This window comes from Carassius gibelio, chromosome B24, assembly GCF_023724105.1.
Source record: "Carassius gibelio isolate Cgi1373 ecotype wild population from Czech Republic chromosome B24, carGib1.2-hapl.c, whole genome shotgun sequence".
Lineage (NCBI taxonomy): Eukaryota > Metazoa > Chordata > Actinopteri > Cypriniformes > Cyprinidae > Carassius > Carassius gibelio.
Window position 1 is genome coordinate 9,933,429 of NC_068419.1, and position 25,112 is coordinate 9,958,540.

The following is a 25,112-nucleotide window of genomic DNA, read 5'->3' on the forward strand; positions in this document are numbered from 1 at the left end:
CTGGAGCACCTGGTTTTGAGTCAGAGCTATCCGTTTGCTCCCCCTAGTTTCCACATGTGCATGCAGGCCTTGAGAACTGATCAGGACGTAAAGAAATAGTTTACAAATTTTATCGGTGCCCATATCTCTGTGGTTAGTGAGACGACATATAGCTCAACTGCACTCACGGCGACCCGAGTTCAAATCTCCTTTCCCGATCCTTCTCTCTTCTCTCCTCCCAGTACTTTCCTGTCAGCCCTCCACGGTCCTCTCACAATAAAAGCATAAAAAGCCCATAAATATATTTTTTGTCATAATTTACTTACCATCGGAACTGGGAAGTAACTGATTACATGCAATCTACATTGCATAAACATATTCCAAAAATTAAGTACTTGTAATTAGATTACGGTTAATTACATTTAAACATTTTAAATATAATTTAAAATGCTCACAATCCGACTAGCTACTTTTTTTATAACACTATAACAATAAATTATTCAAAATGTATTATTTCTCCCTAATTCTTTTCCTTTTTTTTTATGTATTTTTTGCATTTTATTATCAATATGGTGAAGTATTATCCTATTTAAATCAATGTGATAAACAAGTTAGGTTAAAAGTAATCAAAAATGAGTCTTATTATATTAACTTAAATATGTAATGGATTAGTTAATAACTACAATTTCTGTAATTTAGAATCAGTGAGTATTGTTTATTGTATGTTTGATTCAACAGTGGATTCGGTGTACATTTCCAAAAAAATATTTTATAATGCTATAATATTATATTATTCCACTTAATTTAATTTTATATTTATTTTTATTTTAATAATAATAAACAAAAAAAATTGTATAGCGCCTTCATGTGTAGATCTCAAAATTCATTACAAAAACAAATAAAATTAAACCATACACTGTGAAAAAAATGTGAAAAATACAATCAAAACAATGACAAATATAAAAAATAATACAAATGTTAAATTAAAAGCAACCCTAAAAAAAATAAGTTTTTGAAATTTTCGTTTTTAGTATCAAAATGCAATTAATTTTCAGTGGACATCATCAGTTCCATGCAGCCTATTTGTTAATGTTAAACAATGTACAAATAGCTATTTAGGCAGTATCTTGTTTATTGTCTTGTTTTACTCATCTGTGATATTGTATTCCATGTTAGGCTAAAATTAGAAGAAGAATTATCAGGTTAATCCCACTGTAATTGGTGGCCTGGTGAATGCCCATCACACATGCAGAATGTGATGTTTCCATCAGGGCTGTAGCTAATTTGCTGCATTAGTATTCCATCCATGCATCCGATTAGATGTGTTTCCGGACGGAGAAGACGCTTCTTTCCAGCGGTTATATGGAGTAGAGGGCATCTGCTGACAGCCGCGTCAGTTCTCGATTGAGCTCCCGCGCACATAATGTTTCCTGTTGACCTTCAGCTAATCAGCACAGGCCTCACACTTTGATTTCATACAGCCGACAATCTGCTGTCAGCTCGGCATTGACAAAATAATAAAATATGTGATTGCAGATGCTGATGAGTAGCCCTGATGATTTGTCACAAAGCCTTGCTATATCTTTTGGGCTTTGTGATATAGCTACTAAAATACAATGCATTTTCAAAATGATCTGTGGAGTATTTTGAGCTGAAACACAGACACATTCTTATGTTACATATTGTATAAAGGGGCATAATATATCTCCTTTAAATGTTTGGAAACCTCCTCATCTCGTTTCACTCATCTCACCAGCAAATACAAACTTTGGCCTTCGCCGTCTGAATTAATTCAGTTTAAAGGTGTCTCTAGCCTAGACACAAGGCAGCACTATTGAGTCAAATCTGGTTGGAATCCACATAAGAGTTTTTTCCACCCTCTAAAATATGAGTGGTGTTATTCATTACCAGAATATAGAGTTGTTTGTGTTCTCCTTCACATATTCCCTGTGGAAAAATAAACGATGCTAAAAAAAATCAGAGACTGATTTAATATACAAGCTTATTTACTATCAGTTGCTATTTGACATGAGACTGTTTTGCTTCATAAACTCTTTGTCATCTGTTTTGCTTATGCTTCATTAACTAGCACATATATTTAAACGTTTTAGTTTTAAATCTATTGCTTTCTGATTGTAACTGTGGCTTTCTTATTTTCCTCAATCTCTAGCCCACCGAAGCTAACTGTTGTGGTCTCGGGAGTTGTCACAAAGGTAGGTACACTTACATAACATCTAAATCAAAGGTGGTACCTTTTGGGGTACAACAGCTTGTAACTGCAGTACCCTTAAAATGACACATTTGTACCTTTTTTACAAAAGAGCTGGTCTCATAGAGTCCAGTCTGCTCATTTCCAGCCCGAGCTGACCTTAATCCGGTCCGCCGCCACGGGATTGGCCGCGTCTCAGGATTTACAGTGTTTGATGGAGGCTGTGATGTAATGCATCCATCTGTGCTTACAAGGACGAGAGTGCAGCATTATTGCTATATTATTATAATTATATAAACATGTCAGGTGTATAAGAGAACATTGTGTTTGATTACGCATGTCACAGTGTGTGACCCTAGATGGAGCTCTTTTACTGAGAAAGTGGGCTCATTTTACTTTGAAGAGATCAAAATAGCGCTCAAAAGACACAATTTCTGCAATATTTCCTCTCTAAATGCTCACATCTAAGGCTGTTTTTGTCCTCAGGCAAGCTGGTAAACAGACAGAAAATACCATGCTTGTTTCAGTCTTGGACTGTCCACCCTGTAATCTACTTCAAAAGCTTCACACATTTGCTCTGAAAGACTCTCTCATACAGATTAAAGTGATGCTGAAGAATGTCTGCAGCTGCTGCTTCCTCGCCTCAGGATTTTTATCTTCACTGGGCTTCCAGCTGCTGCACGTCAGATGCTTCTGTGTGCCGCTTTTCTTTTCATGTTAATAGGCATGAAACTAAGGCAAAGAGGTCTCAGCATCTCTTAAAAAGTAGTTGTTGCTGATATGAATAGTCATAATTAAGCGATTTACATTGCATTCAGGCTGACAATTTTTCCTAACATCTGCTCCCGGGGATTCGAACCCCCAACCTTGCCTTGCTTGACAAAGCAGTGCTCTACCACTTGAGCCACAGTTTTAGTAATTTCATGCCAATGTCATTTTCTTTTTAGTACTATAAAAACTGTTTTTTGAAAAACTCTTGAAGAGCACTCTTCGAACACCCTTCAGCCAGTCAGATTAGAAGACCATGACTGAGTTTTGTTCAATTGTTGTTGTGATTTACTGCACACAGACTATTTGCTATGTCACCATTATAATTATGTGTGTTTCTTCTGGTTGTCCTTCTCAGGGGGATAAAGACTTCACCCCTGCTGCTGCCCAGGTGGCCCATCAGAAACCTGTGCCTGCGGTACAGAAGCTGCCCTCGGCCCACCACATCAACCAGCACATCCACCAGCCCCGGAAGTGATTCTTACACAACTCTAGACCAACCCCGGCCCCCCACACAGGGCCAGGACCACACCACCCCAAACACCTGCTAAGGTTGCCAGGGATCTCTTGCCGTCAAGCATTCCGTACGCCCCCCTCCCCCTCCCGTCTGTGCCTGCAAGTGTCCGGTTTCCAACAGCATCATGACACGCGTTCCTTTTCCTGTTTCTTAGCTGTAGATCATTGCAACACTAAAATTGAAAGCTCCATTTCAAATCACTAATCAGAAACGTGTTAATTATGTGAGTCCACTTCATGAGGGATGCTTGGAGCGGTTTTATTTCGTTTTAATTTTGTCTTGCTTAAATAGTTCCAGAGAGATGTAAATTGTATGAATCTTTTTTTTTTCTTCTTCTTCTTCTTTTGAAGTCGGTGAATGTTGTATATTAGGCATTAGGTACTAGGTGTGGCTTTCTGAATAAAGAGTTAATATAAAACCACACACACCTTTTTGCTCTTGAAAACACAATCATAAGATAGAGTTGCAATGCCTGATGGAAATATCACTGCTTTCACAAACATGTTAGGCTGAAATCATTTACAAAACTCTAATAGGGAATCTGTGTGCCTTGCGTTAAATACATTTCGGAATTTTTTGGAGAATCAATTCATTTAGTTTAAAAAAAGGAATTTCAATGTTTGCTTAAATAAAAAGTCATGCTAGAATTACCATATGATTGCTGTGTGTGTGTTTTGATGAATCCAAGATAATAGAAAAAGTAACACGATGAAGGTTAAAATTATCTTCGAAACTATGTCTAATGCCATTTTGAGCTGTTCATGACCACAATCTGAGATGAATTGTAGAATTTACGGAGAGTAAAAGTAGAGGAATTTCAAATCGCATTGCATGCGCTGAAATAAATAAAAATGTAAACAATTGCCATGTGTGTTTTTCGTCCTATTAAATATTATTAATGATCTTAATAAGAACATGCACTCAAAAGTGGATTCATGTGTAATCCCACGGCCTACTTTTCATGCTGTATGAACTAGTAAAGAGTGGCAAAGCCCGTCAGCCCATGCAGTGCTGAGCCACCAAACTCTCCCTCCATTTCATTATCTCATGTTCTCCAGCCCTAAGTTCACTTTGTGTTCCTCTCAGGTGTTGATAAGAGCCAGCAGCTGCCACAAACTTCAGAGTGTTCCCACAGCATGTTCTGGGCCCAAAGCAGCAAGACTTATGCATACGTGCCATTAGCAGACCAGCTGGCCAAACCTGCTGTTCCCACTCGGACAAGGTGAACCTCAAAGGCATGAGTGGCAGCTAAACCCTTACGAAATGTTATGTTACAGGTCAAGGTTTTTACTTTTCCACAGCATGGTATCTGGAAATGAAGAACTTGTTTTGAAGCCTGGTCAGAGTGGCCCAAACCATGGGGTCTATGTGACATTCAGGCCTTCTCAGTGTATTTGTCTTTGATAGGCTATCAGTGCTGCCACAGATCCCACGTCAGTGCTTTGGTTCTCCAGCAGAGGGCACTTCATTGTTTTTCATACAGTGTTTTCTTGAAGCAAGTGCTGACCCTGCAGGATTGATAAGTCCCTTGTGCCGGTGACCTCAATAGCTTAGTAATGTGTGTGCTTCACCTTTACTCCTGCTCAAAATTCAACAAATGGAGTCACACATTGGATTTATAAAGTCGTTTTTATTCAAAAGATACAATGAGATCCTTCTTTCAAGCATTGATGGTCATTACTTTTGGGTTACAACCTAGAGTAGTGTAAACAGTGTTATTTTAAGATAGTCTTTGTGAAGTCAGCTGTGTGGTGTGTGTTTTGTGTAGTCCGAGGCACAGTGGTGCTGTTGAGATGATGGGACGCTCAGTGAGAGGATATTTCAAACAGATAACACTACACTATGTTTAATTAAACATTGTACTTTTCTGCATACAGAAGCATTCATACCTGAGATTTGTTGTGATATGTTTGAAATTGGATGGACTGTTTCCAGCTCTGAAATAAATCATATAGGAGAGTGGGATAAGCTGTGCCACTTTTTACTTAAGATACCTCCTGCAAAAAGAAATTGGGAAATAAATATTCCCAATATCTAGCATAAGGTTAAATATTAAGAGTATTTGATAATAATTTTTAGTATTTATATTATTAGTAACAATATTTCCTATATTTGAAGGCAAAGTTCATTTTCAATATTAAGAGAACCCCTGGTTCCACAGCTTGTTTTTGGAAAATGGTTTAATAATTCATGGCTAATTTTTATGCTAAATAATGTTTTTTTTAACACAAGTAATTCACCTATATTCAATACTTACAAAATTTTGAGTTGTAAGATTTTAAAAATGTTTTTAAAGAATTATATTATGCTCAACAAGGCTGCTTTTATTTAATAGAAATGTATAAAGTAATACTGTCATTTATTTATTATTATCAATGTTGAAACCTTGATACAAAATGTTTTTAGAATTATTTGATGAATGATAATTATGCTCAACAATGCTGCAATTTATTTAATCAAAAATGTAATACTATGAAATATAATTATATTTTAGAATATATATATTTTTTTATTAATAAAAAGTTAAAAAGAACATAATGTATTGTAAATAGAAATCTTTTGTAACATTATAAAATTCTTCAGTCACTTTTGATTGATTGAATGTGTCCTTGCTATGTGAAATTATTAATTTCTTCAAAACAAGTCCCATTCATCTCAAACTTTGAACAGTATATATATACTGTTAGATATATCAACCTGTAAACATTTGTGTTTGCTTTCATATATACTTATTTACTTTGACATGCAAAGAAATGTTTAGCTTTTTTTTTTTAAATGTACTTCTCCATCACAGGCAGCAGTGTATGTTGGGCCCTTGATCAATAATTTACTGTGCAAGACACATCTTACCCCACTCTCCCCATATAGTTGCAAATACCATTTGGTAAAAGAGTAATGAACTTAGAGTGCTTTAGTAGTATAAATAATTATTAAAATACATGTACAGAACAAATCCATTATATCACTACCTCTTTTTCTGCCGTGCATTAATTGCTGGTGATTGTCTGTAGCATTTGTCCCTGAAAGGTGTGCAAATTCAGACAGATCTGCGGTTGAAATACCATCGATATCTACAATGTTAGTTCACAAATGAGGTAAAGACAAAGTATGTCTGTTAAATACATTCACAATGCTACTGTTAAATCTGAGACAATGCTAGCATTCGGATACTCTAAAAACCCAAAGAACCCTATTTTAAGAATGTAAACATAAAGTAGCATCTGGTTTTAGTAGTGTACCCACATAAACTGATCTGGAGCTGTTTTCCTGAAGCTCCGAACACATGAAATGGGATTAGAGGAGCTGTCCTACAGTAAATCCTTCAATGTACCCTATTTTAAAGAGGTTAAAAGAGTTGAGAAGCAATTAAGTTTATAAAAATTAGAACAATAAATGGTCAAATAAATTTGAATCCATCATCAAAATTGCATTTCAAGTTTAAAACGCTGAGCAGTGTGTTTGCACACACTTATTTCCTTTTGCCTGTAGTGAGTCGTCTCTTAGTTATGGCCTCCAGTCTTTTCCTTTCCGCCTCCTCTGCTTTCTTTCGCTCCTCTTTCAGTTCTTTGTATCTCCACTTCGGGATCTGGAGGAACTGCTCTTCTATACAGCTGCTTTTCCGTCGCACTTTCTCCGGCACGTAGGTTGACGTAGGTGCCTTGGTAATCCTCAGCTTGGGCACCACCATCCCTGGCCTAACGCTGCTCCTCCTCAGCAGGTGTAAGGGGAGCAGACTGGCCCTGCGGATGCCTGGGGGGGACGAGGAGGAGCCGTCTGATTGGGCCTGGGGTTGCAGGCTCGCACGACGATCTTTCGATTTGACCACCAGCTGGACGCGGGAGTTCTGGAAGAGGCGTTTGTAGTTCTCGAGGCGCTCGGGTCCCATACTTTTCAGCTGCTCGATGCGTTGTTTTCTTAGTATCTCCTGAACAGAGTACCGGCGTTTTCCCACACAGGGCGGGCTGCCGGGACACACCGTTCGACATGCCGTTGCGATGAACGGGCTCCCCAGGGATGTTGTCATACGCACCATGTGATCCAGGACCCCGTCTTCCGAAGCCTCGCTGACGTTACTGATGTCAAAGAAGTCACGTAGTGTCTCTGAAATTTTCTGAATGCAGCCTTTCGGCGCCTGAGCTTTGGCCACCAGCGCAGGCAGAAGGGGCCACTCAGACCGATAGGTGTCGCAGAACTGATCCGCGCACGGCTGCTGCATCAGCCGCGTTATAGCGGACACAGTGTCATAGCGGCTTGTAAAGACGGCCCACTCTCGCGCAGTGAACTTCCGCCCATTGTCTCTGGCATCTATGTCAGCTCCTGATCAAGAAAGCAAATGTGATTGTGTGATTGGAGTTAGAATGAGTTCTTGCCATAATTAATCTAACTTGTGAAAAGTGCTCGCATCCTCCTAGAACTCATAACTCACTAGAAATCTGCTCTGACTTGTGCCACCTGAGCACTGTTGAGTCATGTGGAAATATTCAAAATAATGGGAACTTTAGCAGTAAAATGTAGTTTCTGTTTAATATTCTGTTTAATAATCCCTATTATTGACTATTATTAAGTTGACAATAACAAAATAATTAACTTTGGAAGAATCATTATGCCATACAACAAACACACCAAAAAAAAGTGGTGAATATGGCTTATTCGCTACTTTCTTGCACTACATGTCTTTTTAATTTATATGTCATTTAATTCATTATTCACAGATTTTCAGGGGATAAATAATAATGATCATATATTTTGAATAAATATTAATATGTAATAAAATATAAATATTATTTGTATGACAAAATGTTATACATACCATGGAGCTTCATATTTTAGAATGAAGCTGAGACACATTACTTTTTTGCTGCTCTATTTTAGCATTTTAGAAAGAAGGAAAAACTATTTTTATATTAAAAAACACATTATTTGATTGGCACATTTTATATATAAAACCTAGCTTCACAGGTCAGAATATAAAACTTTAGAAATAAATAGAATGTCAAAAAAATATTATTAATAATAAATATTTTTTATAAGTATTGCACGTATGGCACACATCATTCTTAAAATGCTGCTTCACAGGTCAGAATATAAAATCTATTTAGTAAAAAATAAAAATATAGCGAAAATTAAAAATAAAATATTCAAAAGACACTGTGACAAGTTACTCAATCAAAGCTCAGAAAAAAAAATTCAAATTAAATTGTAATATAGTTGTATTAAGTCCCAATGCATAGCAAGAGCTAAACAAATTTCTCCAGACAAAAATAACAGCAAAGGGATTCAGAATGGTATAAGAGTAAATAAATACTTTTTTTGGGGGGGGGGGTTGAACTATCCCTTTAAAATCAGTTAGTAAATCTATGGAATGATTATGTTTGCATTTTATAACAGCTGCTTTATTTTGTAGTGTTTCCTGGCTCGTCTGTCAGTCTATCGCACAGTGATCTGAGGCTGGAGTACCTGCCAGCATCAGGGCTCTGACACATTCCACTCGACCCTGTATAGCAGCTTTCATCAGAGCGGTGAATCCATGGCAGTTCCTCTTCTCGATGTCAAGCCCGGGAAAGTAGTTGAGAAGGTAGTTAGTGATTGTGATGTGACCTGCAATTGTTGAGGAGAATTATGGAAATGCAGTCAGCAGTTGAATATGTAACAACATTTCTGGGGCACTCAGCGGTTCATTTTTTAGAAGTATTCAGAAGTTTTCACACTCATCCATTTACTTAGAATGTTGAGACACTAGTTACTTCGACTTTATAGTAATCTAAATGTGAATTTGTGCAGGTAGTGATTTGGATTGAGGCTGTCTGATCGCTCTTACCCGCCTGAGAAGCGGTGGTGAGGGCTGTATTGCCTTCATTGTCCTGCCAGTTCACATCCAGGTGAGGACACTGGGAGAGAGCAACCACCACATCCACGTACCCTTGGTAGCATGCCACTATTAGTCCAGTCTGCAAAGTCAACACACACACAAGGCATTACTGTCAAGAAGTTTCCACCCTGGCCAGGAACATTCAGTGGAACTAGCAGTTGGTAAATCTGAGGAAAATGGCTGGGTACTGATACAGATTTCGCCATTCAATCTCCATTTTAATTTGGAAATATATATGGGACTGTAAACTGTAAACTATACAGCTATAATATAATATTACATGTAAAATATTACATGCGATAAAACTGAGCTATGTGAATATTTGAGTAGAAAGCAAATCGATTCACTATTCATATGTAAGTCTGCATCTTTATATCAAACATATTTAGCTCGGTTTAAATACAAATGAAGACATGTGTTGGGGTAATCTGTGGCCTGGTTGATTCTTAAAATAGAAAGGATTAGCCTTGTGAGCCTTTGAATGAAAGAGGAGTTACAGGATTTGTCCTCCAGTTCAGCTTTGACAATAAAGACAAAATACAGCATATAAGAACAGAACTGATTACTTTGCATATCATATTTTGTGGATGTGAAATGCAACATTTTACCTTAACGCTGTACGATATTACGCACTAATAAAAAAAATAAAGTAGTATTATGTTTACTTTGAACATTAGATTACTTATTGTGGGTCACTAGAAGTTTAAGGTTGAACACTAATGTAAGACAAACTGGTGAAACAAACCCTGAAACAAGCTGGCCTCAAAAAAGTGTGACAGGAGCAAGCTGACCTGGATTTGATAATATCCTGTCAGTCTGGCTGTGAAGTACTGGAGGCCCAGAAAACAGGTCAGTGGGTAACATCCATCCACAGATGTTCCGTCAATGACTTGATATTACATCAACGCCAGGCTCAAAGTGATCCTGACGCATTCATCAACTGGAAAGCCCTACCTGCACAGCAGTGTGTAAATGAAATGCCTTGAATCTGCCAGAGAGTTGTCAGTTAAGCTGGCGGAATTGACTTCCCTGCTAGCCCCGGTGTTGTAGTTTAGCCCAGATTCTTGATACCAACAAATGCAAGTATACAGATTTGCAAGAACACGTATGTATACTGAACTCCGATAGCAATAGTAGTTGCATGGTTAACAGGATGTTAGGGGTCATGCGTGTGTATGTACATAATGGAAAATACAGATGAGCTTGAAAAGGCAGATGTTATGCATCCTGTTATGATATTAAAAGTTCACTCAAGAGGCCTTTAAACCAACAGCACTAAGATCTTTACCTGATGCTTTGTAATGTAAGACTAGTTACATAATGCCATTGAGGAGAGAATTATGGCATTAAAGACAATACATCTTATACATTGATTAATCCTTTTCCACAAATTTGGGATGTGGGATGTTTTACTGTGGTATCACTCTGCTTCGGTGTTTGGAGCATTTCAGTGATGTGATGCTGTAAATACGAACATTAATCAGCTTTAACTATTTGCCTTTATGAGAATTTGCTTAAGTATAATGAAAACACAGTGAAAACAGTAAAAATCTGAAATATTATTACAATTTAAAATAATTGTTTTATATTTGAAAATATATGTATTTCTTTGATGGCAAATGGCTGTTTTTTTTTTTTGTTTGGTTTTTTTGCAGTCAGTCTTCAGTGTCTCATGATCCTGAAGACATTATTCTAATATTCTGATTTTGTGCCTAAATAATTATTTTGGTTCAGTTAATAATAATGGTTCTTATTATTACTTTTATTATTATCTATGTTAACAAAATATTCTTTGCTACATGATTATTAAATTTGTGTGATGCTTTGACGAATAGGATGTTTAATGAACAGCATTTATTTGAAATTGCAATATTATTTAACATTATATAAATTGCTTTCCTCTCACTTTTGATCAACTGTATCCTTACTGAAGTATTAATTTCTTTAAGAAGAAAAACGTTCTTACCTCAGACTCTCAAACGGTGTATCAAAGTTTCCACAAAATATTAATGTTTTTAACACGGATCATAATAAGCAGTGTTTTAGCACCAAATCAGCATATTAGAATGGTGTCTGAAAGAGTAATGGCTGGAATAAATTACATTTTAAAATAGGCAGTCATTTAAAATTGTAATAACACAATATTTTGTTTTTACTGTTACTGTATTTTTTTTTCGGCAAGTCATTCGACCCAGGAAGTGATGTAATGCTCACTGACTAATGACCTTATTTAAAGCATTACACATTACATGCTGGAACTATTAGTGGGGAAGTCCTGTGCTGCTCTGAACTGTCCTGTAGAAGAGATAGGAGATGAGCCGGTGTGAAGTGAAGCTCTTATCTCATCCCACTACAACTCTGTCTGTTAGGCTACCAGCAATGGATAGCCATGCCATCATATCAGCTTCTCTTTATAGAGTGTATTGATTTTATATTTTTAAACACATTCTCTTGAATCTAAGCTTTTAAGTTGTAATGTGACACATTCTGGACTGTCGAGGCCACAAGCTCTGGGAGGTGATGTCATTTGGGGACTCATTTTTGTGAGGAATGACCAGGTTTGGGCTAGAAAGAGAAAAGGCAAGAGGTTTGTTCTTGTGACTGTGCAACTCCATTATTAAATCCTCAAGGCCTGCAAATTATCTGTGCATTACTCGTGCACGCTTTGCACAATGTGTTTTTCATTTAGCTTTTCTATTATGTAATTATCCCACAACACATGTCTTAGAGGTCACAGCAGACTGCCAGAATCAACCCTCAAACTTCACACGTTTGGTGTTCATGTAAAATTGATTGTCTAACTGACTTTCTGACATTTGAAGATATTTTGTTAGTGGAACTTTATAACTCTACCACATTCATACCACAATAAGACAAGAAGTGTTGGGTTTTCTTCATATCTTGTTCATAATTGAGTAAGCTCCCATCCTTAACTATCATGAAACACGTCTTGTTCTTTACGAAAGTCTATAAAAAAATGTAAAAACTCTATAAACCTACAAATAATAATGACCTATTTAAACCTGTTCTGTTTTATATGTGTGTTAACAAAACTCACACAATTAATAACATTTCCAGTAGGCCTACGATTTATTTGTAACATTTCTTCTCATTTGACTCCAAATGCTTTAACTACTAGCTTACTCATCAACTAATTACAAGTCGATTTGGACATGTTCAAGTTAGACGGTTCTCGGTTAAGTAAGCAGTAAACCCAAAAATGAAAATTAGCATCCTTAGGTCATATAAAATGTGACTTTTTTTTCTTCAGTAGAATAATAAAGAAGTTTCTTAGCTGAAACCTGATCCTTGGTGATTCATTAAGTGAAACTCAATGGCTACCGTCACTTTGAGACTCAAAAAAGCATATCATGCAATATAAAAGTAATGACTCCTGGCGATATTGAGGTCTAACAGACAATATATTATTTACTGGATTATTACCTGTAGTTCCTAGCCTTAGTCAAATGGTCCAGAGTGATGTCCAGTTCATGAGCAAAACATTATTTTGAACCGGTTATTTTTAGTGAACTGTATTAATCAGTTCACCAAACTAAACCTTCTGAAACCGGGAAGTCGTGGCCTAGTGGTTAAAGAGATTGACTCCTAACCCTAGGGTTGTGGGTTTGAATCTCGGGTCGGCAATAACCTGACTCAGGTTCCTTTGAGCAAAGCATCGAACCCCCAAATGCTCCCTGGGTGCCGCAGCATAAATGACTGCCCACTGTTCTGGATGTGTGTTCACAGCTGTGTGTGTGCAATTTCGATGGGTTAAATTCAAAGCATGAATTCTGATTATGGGTCACCATACTTGGCTGAATGTCATGTCACTTAAAAAAAAAAAGAAACAGTTTGCTCAATCAAAGCTCACTTTTGGACACGACAGTTCATTGAAATTAAGTCCAAAAGAACCAGTTTCTGGAAAAGAATCAGACATTTACATAAGGCTTTGGATTACAGGCTAATAAGGTTATAAATTACGTTCAGTTTCTTGCACATACCAGTCGATTCGCTTCAGAAGACCTCAATATAGCACCAGTAGCCATGGGTATTAATTTTGTGTTGCCTTATATGCTCTTATTTTTTCAACTCTCAAAGTACCAGGGTACCGACGAAACAAGCTACTTGTCAGATTGTGCTTATAAAAATGTATTTGCATTGTTTTAATGGTAAGTTTGGGGTAAGGGTAACCATGGACGGGTAGGTTTGGGGTAGGGGTAGGTATTGACACATGAATAAGATGCCGGTGTAACCATTGACTTACAATTTTTGGATTGGGAGTCATACAAACTCGAGAAGATCTATCTCTGACCGCCTCGCACACTCCTGATTCAATTCATTTCGTAAACGAATCGTTCAGAGTAAGACCCGTTATGTTCAATTGTTTGAATGAAAAGATCCGACTCATAAAACGATTCGTTACACTGTCACACACTTCTCCTTTATCGATAGCATATGTAGGCCTAATGTAAAGTGTGACCAAATTTATTTATGCATTTAATTTGTGATCTACTTTCATTTGTGATATACTTACTCTATTGTTTTTGTCCGTCTCCAGTACATCCTCCTCCGTGACTCCTTGTCTAATCATGAGTTTCACTATGAGCGCGTTGTTGCTGCAACACGCCTGAAAGAAGGACAGCGGAGCGGGACTCTCCGGGGAAGGGGTTCTCTCCGAGTCAGCGAAGTCATCGTCCGGTGGATAAAACGAGTCATCTGAGGCGATGCTCCTGGTATCCGGCAGGTCCGAGAAGTCATCCAACTCCTCGAAGTCCTCGTCCAACTCGACCGAGCCGAGATATTCATCATAATCGTTATCGCCAGAGCGATCAGGTGATTCCTCCACGATAGTGGGGCAGATCTGGGCGCTTTTAGCATGTTTAAGTGGTTTAACTTTTCCTGGAGATGATCCTCCGCCATCCCTGCTGTCCGTTATCAGAACCATTTAACCCCAATAGGATAAAATCCTCAAGTCATGCGGATCAAACACCTCCTGGTCTCCTTCGGCTGCATTTAGCTTCGTTAAAATCATAAATACCAAACAAGCAAAAATGCTATTTTAAAAAGCGTTTAATCTCCAAACTGATGTTTAAATCTTCTTTTTGGTATCCGCGACTTCATTTTCCACTCTCATATACAAAGCAAGTGCAGTGGGTGTCCATGCAACAAAAACTTACCGTAGTTTTATCAGCTCATTTGAATAATTTCTGTCTCTGTAACGCCACTGTTCCTCGGCAGCACTCGGCGACGGTCAGAAACGCATGTGGAAATTTGCAGAAAATAAGTATTTGCAGTTCCATGTAATGTGAAACAGTCTTCAGAATGTCGCAATTTGTTTCCTGAGAAACTTTTCAGATTTTGGGATTTTCCAAACAAACAGCACTGAGGGTGGAAGCGCTGGACATTCCCAGCAGAAGATAACAGAAATAGACGAGTTCGCTTCAAAACTCTGCCTCCATAATCCGATTAGATGCTCTCTCTCTCTCTCTCTCTCTCTCTCTCTCTCTCACACACACACACAGACACACTACTTTTTCTTCCTCCCTCCCTTATTTTTGCATATCGGTCAATGACAGTTTGTCTTCTTCCCTAAACTACAGTATTAAAAATACACTATAGGCTTACTAAAATTACATAAAACACTTTTCTCTCGTGAAAAGTGAATTTATTTTATTATATTGATACCTGTGTATGTCAAATTGGTCACTTATAAAATTTAAAAGAGTGAGTGAAATAAAAATGCATTGCCTTTTATAAAATATATATTACATTTATATTAATTATTTTCTAAAAATGTATTTATTGAACACATTTTTTGGATCATGTGGATAACTGAACACAAAGTAACTGAAGCTTGTTATTTCTGGAAAGTACGTTTTGTTTGCCATCCTCGTGGGTTTTTTCTCAGCTCAGTTACTGTGGCTGTGTTAGGGGATGTCCCTGTGTGACAGTAGTAATTAACTAACTTTCCGACACTTGTGGGTCTTCTTTTTTCTTTTAGACTACACATATAACAAAACCTTGGATGGTTTCTATCATCTCAGCTTTCAAATGATGTCATTCACATTTCAATTCTGAAAGCAAGCACAGCACTTTCAAATTCAGATTGGCACCTAATTTAGGGAAGTTACACCATACACACAAACGCCTCCGAGTCACACATCACAGCTAATGTGTGTGCTCTATTACAAGCTCAAGCTTTTTCCACAATCCTAACACTTCCATTTCCTTGGAGTTCTAAGATAAGTGCCATAATTTTTTGTGTCTAATTAGTGAGTCGTTTAGCCCTGAACAGCTGGGAGCTTGGGCTCCATCCACTTCACTGCAGCTGTGATCTTATCAGTCAAACATACGTACAGCGCAGCAGTCAACTCAACACAGCTTTGTATGCTTGCGTTCGACCGTTACACATCTTTTATAGAGGAAGTACTGTTGTTTTTAAAAACAAGTAAGTGACACAATGGTGTTTCTGCAGAACTTCACTCTCTATTGTATCCTGTATCTCTGCAAAGCTACTGTATTACACTATAGCCCTGCAATAATAAGACTAATATTTAGAATACGAATCGCTTTTAGAATTGACAGCATTTGTAGCATAATACTGATTATCACAAAAAAGAAAAAAAGAATTTTCACTTGTCCCTCTTTTTAAAAGGAAATAAATAAATATATCTGGGTTACAGTGAGGCACTTACAATGGAAGTGAATGAGGCCAGTGCATAAACAAAATACTTTTTCAGTAATATAGCCACAAGATATGAACAATATGAGTGTGAACATGATTTTAAGGGGAAATCACTTACTAATCTTTTCTGTATAAGGTTAAATTAGCTTTACAAATTTGTACAACACCATAAATCCTATAAAAGGGCTTTGCAGCAAATAGAACTGAAGATTGTATGTGCTTTTATAAATTATATAATTATTATAAATTATTTCTGCTTTTAAATCCTCCAAAAATGACTATACTCACTTGAATTTGAAATGCATACTGCTGCAGGTTTGTGAGAATCGGCCTCATTAGGAGTGAATTGTAAGTGAGAGATGGAAAAGGGAAACGACTTTCATCTTTATTAGAAATGATAGATGCCATGCTGCTCCTTGGCTACTTTGGCTTAGACAATTACATTAGCTCAGCACTCTGGCCTGCTTAGGTTAATAAATCCTCACGAGCCGATCAAGAAGAGAGAACTTCATGCTGAGTAAAGTTCATCTGGTGTCTTCTTTAAATCATCCAAAAGCACCTGAATAGATCCTTGACCGGCAAGCTTTGATATTACCTGTCCCGGCCTGTATCAAACAACAAATCAGATTCTAATAAAACAGTTTTAGATTATGCTTGCTGGAAATATTTTTTCATAAAGACTGTTGAGACTGCATCATCATTCAGAAAGGGCTGTTGATTTAAAATAACCTTGCTGACTGATGGGTAATCAGTTCATTTCAGACAAAATGTTGAGAATAGCCTTCATTAACAGGTCTGTGAAGGTTGCTCCATTTGGTTCCAAATTGGTACACAGCCTCTTTCCATCCCCAAAAAGGCAATTAATCAAACTACTGTTGCCTGTTGCAGTGCCACTGCTTCTCTGAAACACAAGACAAATGTGTGGTACAGCGCAAGGACAAAAATGTGATCTGGTTCATGTCATTGTTTCCAATATAAAAAATAATATTTGTGAGTGTTAGAAGGACATACAGAATACAGTTTCTTTCAAACAGAAAACCACGATGGTAAGGTGGATTTTGAAAAACCCCAACCTATAGTATCAATGGAACTTCTGTAATCACAATCACTACTGAAAGTTCATTAGGCTCACATAAGCACCTAATATTCCATAAGCCTTGTTTGGTCTTTCACTTTCACAACATTATTCCAGGCAGCCTAGATTTGAGATTCAAGGATTTATTTGGATTAAATAATCAAATCATAACACAATATAAGTATAAAGATGGCAAACACAATATCAAGTAACAAGGATCAATAGTTTTGAAGCATGTTGAGATATCACCACCTGAGGACTATTTGTACTGGATTTTACTCAGCACTGTGGAGGCTGGTCAAATTTGAAGGTTGCTCCATTCCTCCTTGGCATTCTCTGAAACCAGGAAAAACTAAGTTTCCAATTAAACGTCTACAAATTTAATTTGTAATGTTTTTTTTTTATTTTTTTATTTATTTATCATGGCAGGTGATTACTTATGAACTGTTTTTTGACATCCTCTTTTCAGTTCTCTTTTGCTTTCATTTGCTTGTCATTGTTTGTCTAAAACACATGCTGGGGACATTTCATTATTCTTGCTTCCGTGTCTGTAATATTGACTCACTAACATGCTTCCCAAACATTGTGTATTCACAGGAATGGACTGCTTTTGTGTCAAGAGATCCTAATTGCACTAATTGACATTAAAGTGTGTATGACATTCTAATCAAGACCAGTAAATGTGACAAGAATCAACTTACAAGAATTCATCCGAATTGGAGTTTATAGTTTCTTATTGTTTTATCACATTGAAGATCTGAGCTTCTTCATGTACACACAAACAAACATTTACTTTGCTTCTATGTTAGTTGAGAGTTAAAAGGGGCACCCTTTGGTGAGGTTGGGTTGGTTTAGTGGTATCAGTGGCTGGTAAACACATGCAAAGCAGCAGAAAAAGATCTGTTTTCCTGTCGTTGCATAGATATTGTTTTTTTTTTTAGACTTAACTTGCACAGTGAAACCAAAAATGAAAATCATCAGTTACTGACGTCATTACAAACCTGTATGGCTTTCTTTCTTCTGTGGAACACAAAAGATGATATTTTGAAAAATGTTTATATCAATACAATTAAAGGGATAGTTTATCTGCTTACCCCCAGGGCATCCAAGAGGTGACTTTGTTTTTCTTCAGTAGAACACAAACAGACATTTTTAACACAAACCATTTCAGTCTGTCAGTCTTATAATGGAGGTGAATGGGAATCAAGGCTTAAACATACACAAACTAAACCAAATTAAACCCTGCGGCTCGTGACGATACATTGATGTGTAAAGACACAAAACGCTCAGTCTGTGCAAGAAACTGAACAGTATTTATATAATTTTTACCTCTGATTCACGCAATGTGCAAACTGTTCAAACTCTCATAAGCGCGTCCCCCTGAGCAAGTTCTCAAGCAGCCTGAGGCGTCTTCTTCTTCATCTTGGTTAATGTTGGATTGCAGACTTATAAGTGCATCACCACCATCTATATCTCAAGTGGACCATTGACACCGTCTTAAAACTAAAATTGTGAGTGTCGGTGGTTCACTTGAGAGATAGATGGCAGCAATGCACTTATTCCCATTCACGTCCATTATAAGACTGACAGACTGCAACGGTTTGTGAAAGAAAAAAAAAATCTCTGTTCGTGTTCTACTGAAGAAACAAAGTCACCAATGTAGCATCTGCTTAGGATCATGTACGATCGTTTGTGCTTTATGTCTTAGAAATTCCTTTTAGCCTTTTTACATCTGCATATAAATGACAGAATCTGTCCCCATAGTCTGAAGTTATATGGGTGTTAACTGTTCCCCTGTAGTGTAGTTTAATAAACATCCATATGTATTCACACTTGGTTGTCTGTTTTTGCTGCTCACAGGACAAGGTCACTTTAACGTTCCGGTTTTGTTACATGCTCTGGGAAAAGTGATTTAGTAGGAAGATTATTTTTTGTGGCCAGAGAAATTATTTTAGTTAGGGTCAATAGATGATCAACACTGTCCATCATGTGGACGAACAAATCATTTTATTGTACTATTAATGCTATAATGCTACAAGTAATTCCTGAAGATGAATATGGTTAATTATAACCCGTTATGATTAATTATGTTCATCTCACTTTGAGCTAATTTGCTACACTTACATCTTGGATGCCCAGGGGGTAAGCAGATAAACATCTACAGTAATTTTCATTTTTGGGTGAACTATCCCTTTAAAGCATCTGTTGACTCTCATTGTATGGACAAAAAACAGACTTTTTGTGTGTGTGTGACAGGTTTATATATCCTAGTGGGGACTTAAACCTGAATACACACAGAATCATGGGTACTCGTGTCACGGTGGGGACCTAAACTGAGGTAAATGTTCATTTTGTCCATTTTTAGTTCATAATTTAAATAAATTACAAAAGTCTCAATTGGTCTTTTTCATTTCAGCCTTTAAAAGTGCTGACAACCTATGAAGAAACGTTAACTATCCTTCCAAGCAGAACTGGTACAAAGCACCTTCTGATGTATTGTCTGAATGGAAATTAAATAGACTAAAATAATATTTGTACTAAAAAATGTTAATAGTTACAAAGAGGTTGATTTATAACATGTCATGAAGTCATACAGCAGCAATACCATTTGAATAATCGGGAACAGCCAAATATATAACAATACTGTACATAGGCTTTTGAACAGTATAATTATGAAGATTAATTGCTGGTCATGATAATATGAGTCATGCAACATTTGTTCATAAATTCTTTGTTATTAAGTCGTAATAGTAAAATAGAGTGTCAGGCTTTTGAATTGAGTTAAAAATGTCTTAAACACAGGGGATGAAATCTTTTTCTTTTTTTATGCAACTGATAAAGACAATTGCTGTTGGTATGCTGGTAAGGGTAAAATGTAATAAAACCACCCACAAGACAAAAATTCTTACAAAGGCAATGATAATTTCAGGTATTGTTTCTGCAGTTGTAGATTTTTGTCTTGTATTAGGCAATTGGAAAACTACATAATCTTATTTCATTATGTGATGATTTAAGACGTATGTATTATGTACCCTTTCAATCATTTCAATCATAGTTTTGATAATAGAAACAGGTTTTTTCAGTTGTAAGAAAGAAACAACAGAAGGCTTTGTAATTTCACAGTAAATTCTAACAAAAACGACCTGAAGGTGCCTCAAGCAACAAATGTCAAAGCAATTAATTGTATTCCTTATCACTTGTCCTCCTAAAAGACCTCTTTGGCAACAAAAGTAAAACAGAAAAGAAACTGTCACCCTCAAAAAATGTCTAATTCATTCACTAAAGCCTCTTATTGGCATTTTCTCTTAAACTACCTACTGTCAGAGTTATTTTCATGGGCACCTTTGATCATGCCTTTTTGCTTTTGTTTTTGCTTCTTGTTTTTCATTAACCATTGAAGTAATAGTATTAAAATAATAGTATTTTAACTGAATGCATTGTGTGTGTGTGTGTGTGTGTGTGTGTGTGTGTGTGTGTGTGTGTGTGTGTGTGTGTGTGTGTGTACTTGATTATGCTACATTGTGGCATTAAAAATTATTACAAATAGTAAATGATGTTTATCTGAGAGTGTAACAATGCAAACAGGTTTTCTGTAAGGGGTAGAGGACAGAAAATATTGTTTGGTCAGTATAAAAGTAATAGATAATATGAAAAGTCCCCACAATTCACAGAAATAAACGTGTGTGTGTGTTTGTGTGTACTCATCCATACTTCTCTAAACTATGCAAGAAGCTGTTGATCTGTTCTTTAGGAATTTCTCCATCCAGATGGGTCAAGTATGTGCAGAGACTGAAATGTGTCGAAAGGAATCTGGGCTGCACCACCCTCAGGGTCCTCTGTGAGTATTTCACAAGCATGTTTCAAAGCACTTGTGATGGTCTGTGGGAACAGTACAGTAGAAATAATTTCAAAACATACACTTTTTTACATTGTTTAGCAAACTTTAAATGAACTGAACATCACTGTCTGTATAGTTTTTTGTAAATCTTTAGTTCATGTTCAACTCCTTAAAAATCTGAAACCATTTAAGAATCCAACACTGCCCTCTAGAGCCCGTTAGTTGAATTACATACACAACATCTCAAATAAAGCCAGTAGCATATATCATGATATCAAAAAAAAAAAAAAGTTCACCCAAAAATGATTTTCTACTGAAAATCTGAAAATGTACTCACCCTCAGGCCTTCCAAGATGTTGATGGGTTTGATTTTTTGTTAGAACAGATTTGGGTCATTTTAGAATTACATCACTTAGTCAGCAATTGATCCCGAAGATTACTTGTGGATTATTGTAATTCTTTTATCAGCTGTTTGAACTCTCATTCTGACGGCACCCATTCACTGTAGCGGATCAATTGCTGAGCAAGTGATGTAATGCTAAATTTCTCTAGATTTCATTCAGTGAAGAAACAAACTCTTCTACATCTTGGATGACTAAATTTCCAAATAATCTGGATTAACCGTTTCTTTAATGTATCATTACGTATACAGTTACATATTTCTAGCCACTCACCCCAACCAAAGTGCTGCATCATAAAGCAAAAAACTGCATCCAATTGAGATTTTCACTGAAGATGCTAAGAGCAAGGATTGTGTCGAGCTGTTCCATAGGCAAGCACAGGCCTTTCCACTTCTGAAGAAGCTCCTCTTTTGTAATGATTTCTTTAGGTGCAAACTACAGGCGAGATAAACTTTATCAATATGCATAAATATATATGTTGTATTGTGTATAGAACATACCAAAGAAATGCAGTGGATCACACCTGTTGATGAAGGCTCTTTAGAAAGCCTGGTGTAAGTCCTGTAAGTCTGTTTTCTGAGTTGCTACTGGCACTTCCAGCTTCTCTTTGACGGGTAGGTGCATTCTGATAATCTGATGCATTATCATAGTGGCCCATTGCAGAACTTCATCTGGCTGTGCAGATGATGACTTATACTAAATAAAATTGAATTAAAACAAACAAAAGATCCTACCCTTTTATGATTATTTTAAATGCAGCGTTGTAATAATTCCTTCTTCATAAATAGCTTATTAGCCTATAATCATATAGTGTACTTTTATATATATAGTTTATATGTAGTAAAGTAGGTATATTATTTTGTCATCTTATAAGACAGCAGTGACTTTCTTCTCTGTGTTTTTCATAGCAACGGTTGTTTGTAAGCATCACCAAGAAACCAAAGAGATCCAAGATCTGATTGGCCAATGCCAGCAAATAGGGCGTTAACTAAAGCACGTGTTGTCATGCTTTTAAGTCGCTTGTTCGCGTTGTTGTTTTTGGGTTTTTTTGGTTTTAACCAAAGTGCACGGTCCGGATTATACATACATATATATATATATATATATATATATATACGGTATTTGGGTTTGCAAGTGCTTGGTTCCTTATGCAATGATGGGCTGATCTGATGCTTTTTCTTCGCAAGATGTAGCTGTATAAAAGTTTTTCCCCTATTAATTAATGTTTAATTATCTCATATTTTCATAAACAATCACTTATTTTCATAGTTTTTGTTTTAGCTGAGTTGCTATGCTTTATCTTGTGATATCTGTTAACGTATAAACACCATAGACTAAAATATAAATATAATAAAAAAAAAAAAACGGATAAACAGCACTTCCATTCACGTCTAAATTTGATTAAAATCAAAGTTTTTCGTTTAATATATTTGCAACATCATCTAGAAACATAGCAAACAGTTAAGGAAGGGTTGATGAGAAAATTTCATGATGTTCGTATGAACTTTCATGAGCAGAAGACTGTCAGGGTTCTGTCACTTCAGTCTAGAGTTATTTATGATTTTGTGACACTCTCGTCATGTCCTGTTGGTGAGTGTCTGGCTAGAGCCGTGCGCTCTCGTCTATGCGCCCTGTTTCCTTGTTTGATGTTGGAGCGTGGTGTTCGGACACCCCTGCTTCCAGCATTATATTAATAAGGTGTGAGGCTTATTAACATGTACACCTACCCCAACCCTAAACCTACCCTTACAGTAGGATAAATACAGTGTCAGTAGCATTATTTGGCAGAACACCTGCTTCGGTTTCATGTCAGGGTTCGGGTTTGTTGTGGGAGCATGCGGTCTTGAGTTTGCTCAATCTTTACTCTCTTCTGCCCACATGTATTGTGTTGTTTTGTGTAGCACAAGTTTATGTTAGGCCGCATGCTTTACTGTTGTTGTTTGTTTTAATTGCAATAATAAACAACAAAGATTACAGTACATACAAACAAACAGTAATGTGTGCATTACTCTTGTTTTGTGTTGCTGCAAGCGGCTCATGTTTTCGGCTTCGTGCTGTCATGTCATGTTGTGTCTTGTGCTGTGTAGCACGCAGCTTGTGTTTTTCATTGGCTGCATGCTTTCTTGTTGTGATGATTTGTGTGAACATGCGGTTTATGAGTATTCTCATTTGCTGCATGTTGCTGTCTTGTTTTGTTCAAGCACATGGATTTGTCTTTGTTTCCTGTGTGCCATGAGCTCTCATGTCAATTGTCTTGAACCCACCCATCTCGTTACCTGATTATTGGTTAATTTACCCCACCTGTGTTTCCCTCATTACCTTCCTCATTTGATCTCTATTTATTCTTGTCGTGTTGGCAGTACTGTGCAACTTTGTTGTTATGTGTTCCTGTGTTGTGTTGTCCAGTCTGTTCTCCCTCTACGGGATAGTTTTTGTTTATTTCCATTAATAAAGCTGTTATTTTCCTGCATTGAGTCCTCATGCCATCTTTTACCCATAACCCTGTCAAAGACTTGGACTTCTGAGAAAGTACATGTTTACGGCCTATGCAAAGTGAAAACTTGTTTAAAGGTCATATGTGCATCATGCTGTTTGCTCCTGGTAGATGTGTTCAACTGTGGGTTAAGTTTCTTCGCTTAACTACATGCCTGCAGTCTTGCAAAACAATAGACATTCAAAGTATTTGGCATGTATCGGCTGTGTGGGACCAATTCCTCCAATATTTGAGACATCGTGATACATGCATCTGAACCATTTAATGACGATTACCTTTGAGAATCTCACTATACACATTGGAGAAAGGGTCAGGCTTGATTTTCCACTTTTATATGAAAAAAAAATCATCATCCTGCGCTGTGGAGGATTCTGCTTCGAGAATAATGCTTTTCTCATGGCTTTGATGTGACAATTCTCTCCACTCATGTCAGGAATTGGTTCACTGGTGCTTACAGGCCTCCGTTCGACCACTTCATGATGGTGAAGCTGGATGTACAAAGATGGCTCTGTGATGTAGGGTTCGCATTCGAATTCCAGCTGCCTCTCTCTCTTGAGACAGACAGTCCACAAGTTCAGAGTCATGGAGTATATCGCCTCAGACCTCAGGGAAACTTCATTTTCATGGAAGTGAAATCTGAGACTGAAGTATCAGGGCTTGGAGAAGAATGTTGGACCGAACTGTGTAAATTTACCCTGGAGACAGGTGAATGATTTCAGAGCCATGTGTGATTACCATCAGAGTTCTTCTAGCTTGATTTTCTTCTGCAAGTCTCTCTGTTCACTCTTACTGCCCACAGAATCATAATCATGGGTCACAGACTGATTATAACTGTTTGTCCTCAGTGGATGGATGACAAGCTACAAAATCCACAAGAGATCTTTCAGATGAAGAACACGTGGAGTTGTTCTTCATTCTCCACTGACTCTAAAAGATGATGAGATTGTACCATCACCAGTTACTAAATAAGGGGTTATTTGCCGGGTCTCTTTTTGCTTTTTAAGATGGTCTGTTGACCCCAATCTGTAACCTTTTATTAGTTTATTAAGATTCAGATGTTAAAAGTTTTTATTTGAAGTGCCTTTTCCAATTAGTAAAACAGATTTTAAGTACATTTATCTTTAACCACCAGACAAAATGTATTCTCTAATAAATTATTCTAATAAATTAGTAACATTTTGAAATAAAAAATTGTTGATGAGTATTTATTAGCCTAATATTTAGAATGTGCTTTTATTTTTATTTTATACTATTTTCTTCGTTTTAGTAATTTTATG

The 25,112-nt window shown here is 36.9% G+C and overlaps 3 protein-coding genes and 1 pseudogene across 3 annotated transcripts in view; 2 read left to right on the forward strand and 2 right to left on the reverse strand.

The window, feature by feature from the left end:
- The window catches only part of dap (death-associated protein), a 15,893-nt gene extending 11,557 nt beyond the window's left edge, over nucleotides 1-4,336 (forward strand). The window contains exons 4-5 of the mRNA XM_052596038.1: nucleotides 2,150-2,192; nucleotides 3,315-4,336. Of these exons, the coding sequence (XP_052451998.1) occupies nucleotides 2,150-2,192; nucleotides 3,315-3,434 (163 nt within the window). The 3' untranslated portion in view covers nucleotides 3,435-4,336. The remainder of the gene's footprint in view (nucleotides 1-2,149; nucleotides 2,193-3,314) is intronic.
- A 747-nt stretch (nucleotides 4,337-5,083) lies between these two features.
- Nucleotides 5,084-14,784, reverse strand: ankrd33ba (ankyrin repeat domain 33ba). The gene is made up of 5 exons (XM_052596037.1): nucleotides 14,520-14,784; nucleotides 13,877-14,359; nucleotides 9,292-9,421; nucleotides 8,931-9,071; nucleotides 5,084-7,790 (listed from the first exon to the last, which is right to left on the reverse strand). The coding sequence occupies exons 2-5, from the start codon at nucleotides 14,285-14,287 to the stop codon at nucleotides 6,943-6,945; spliced, it is 1,530 nt and encodes a 509-aa protein (XP_052451997.1). The 5' UTR covers nucleotides 14,288-14,359; nucleotides 14,520-14,784; the 3' UTR covers nucleotides 5,084-6,942.
- A 1,510-nt stretch (nucleotides 14,785-16,294) lies between these two features.
- Nucleotides 16,295-21,965, reverse strand: ropn1l (rhophilin associated tail protein 1-like). Its single transcript, XM_052595815.1, is given in 6 exon segments — nucleotides 16,295-17,438; nucleotides 20,814-20,885; nucleotides 20,887-20,981; nucleotides 21,615-21,776; nucleotides 21,865-21,906; nucleotides 21,909-21,965. Coding segments are annotated over 6 exon segments (489 nt in total). The 3' UTR covers nucleotides 16,295-17,377.
- A 760-nt stretch (nucleotides 21,966-22,725) lies between these two features.
- Nucleotides 22,726-25,085, forward strand: LOC128013518 (arylamine N-acetyltransferase, pineal gland isozyme NAT-3-like; annotated as a pseudogene).
- The last annotated feature ends 27 nt before the right edge of the window (nucleotides 25,086-25,112 follow it).

What these genes read in the sequence shown, in the direction of transcription:
- ankrd33ba (XM_052596037.1), bottom strand. Translation starts at nt 14,287, where the DNA reads ATGGTTCTGATAACGGACAGCAGGGATGGCGGAGGATCATCTCCAGGA. An exon ending in AGACGGACAAAAACAATAGA is followed by an intron (nt 9,422 to 13,876) that starts GTAAGTATATCA and finishes TTGACTTTGCAG; the next exon opens with ACTGGACTAATAGTGGCATG. An exon ending in CAGAGCCCTGATGCTGGCAG is followed by an intron (nt 7,791 to 8,930) that starts GTACTCCAGCCT and finishes TTTCTTGATCAG; the next exon opens with GAGCTGACATAGATGCCAGA.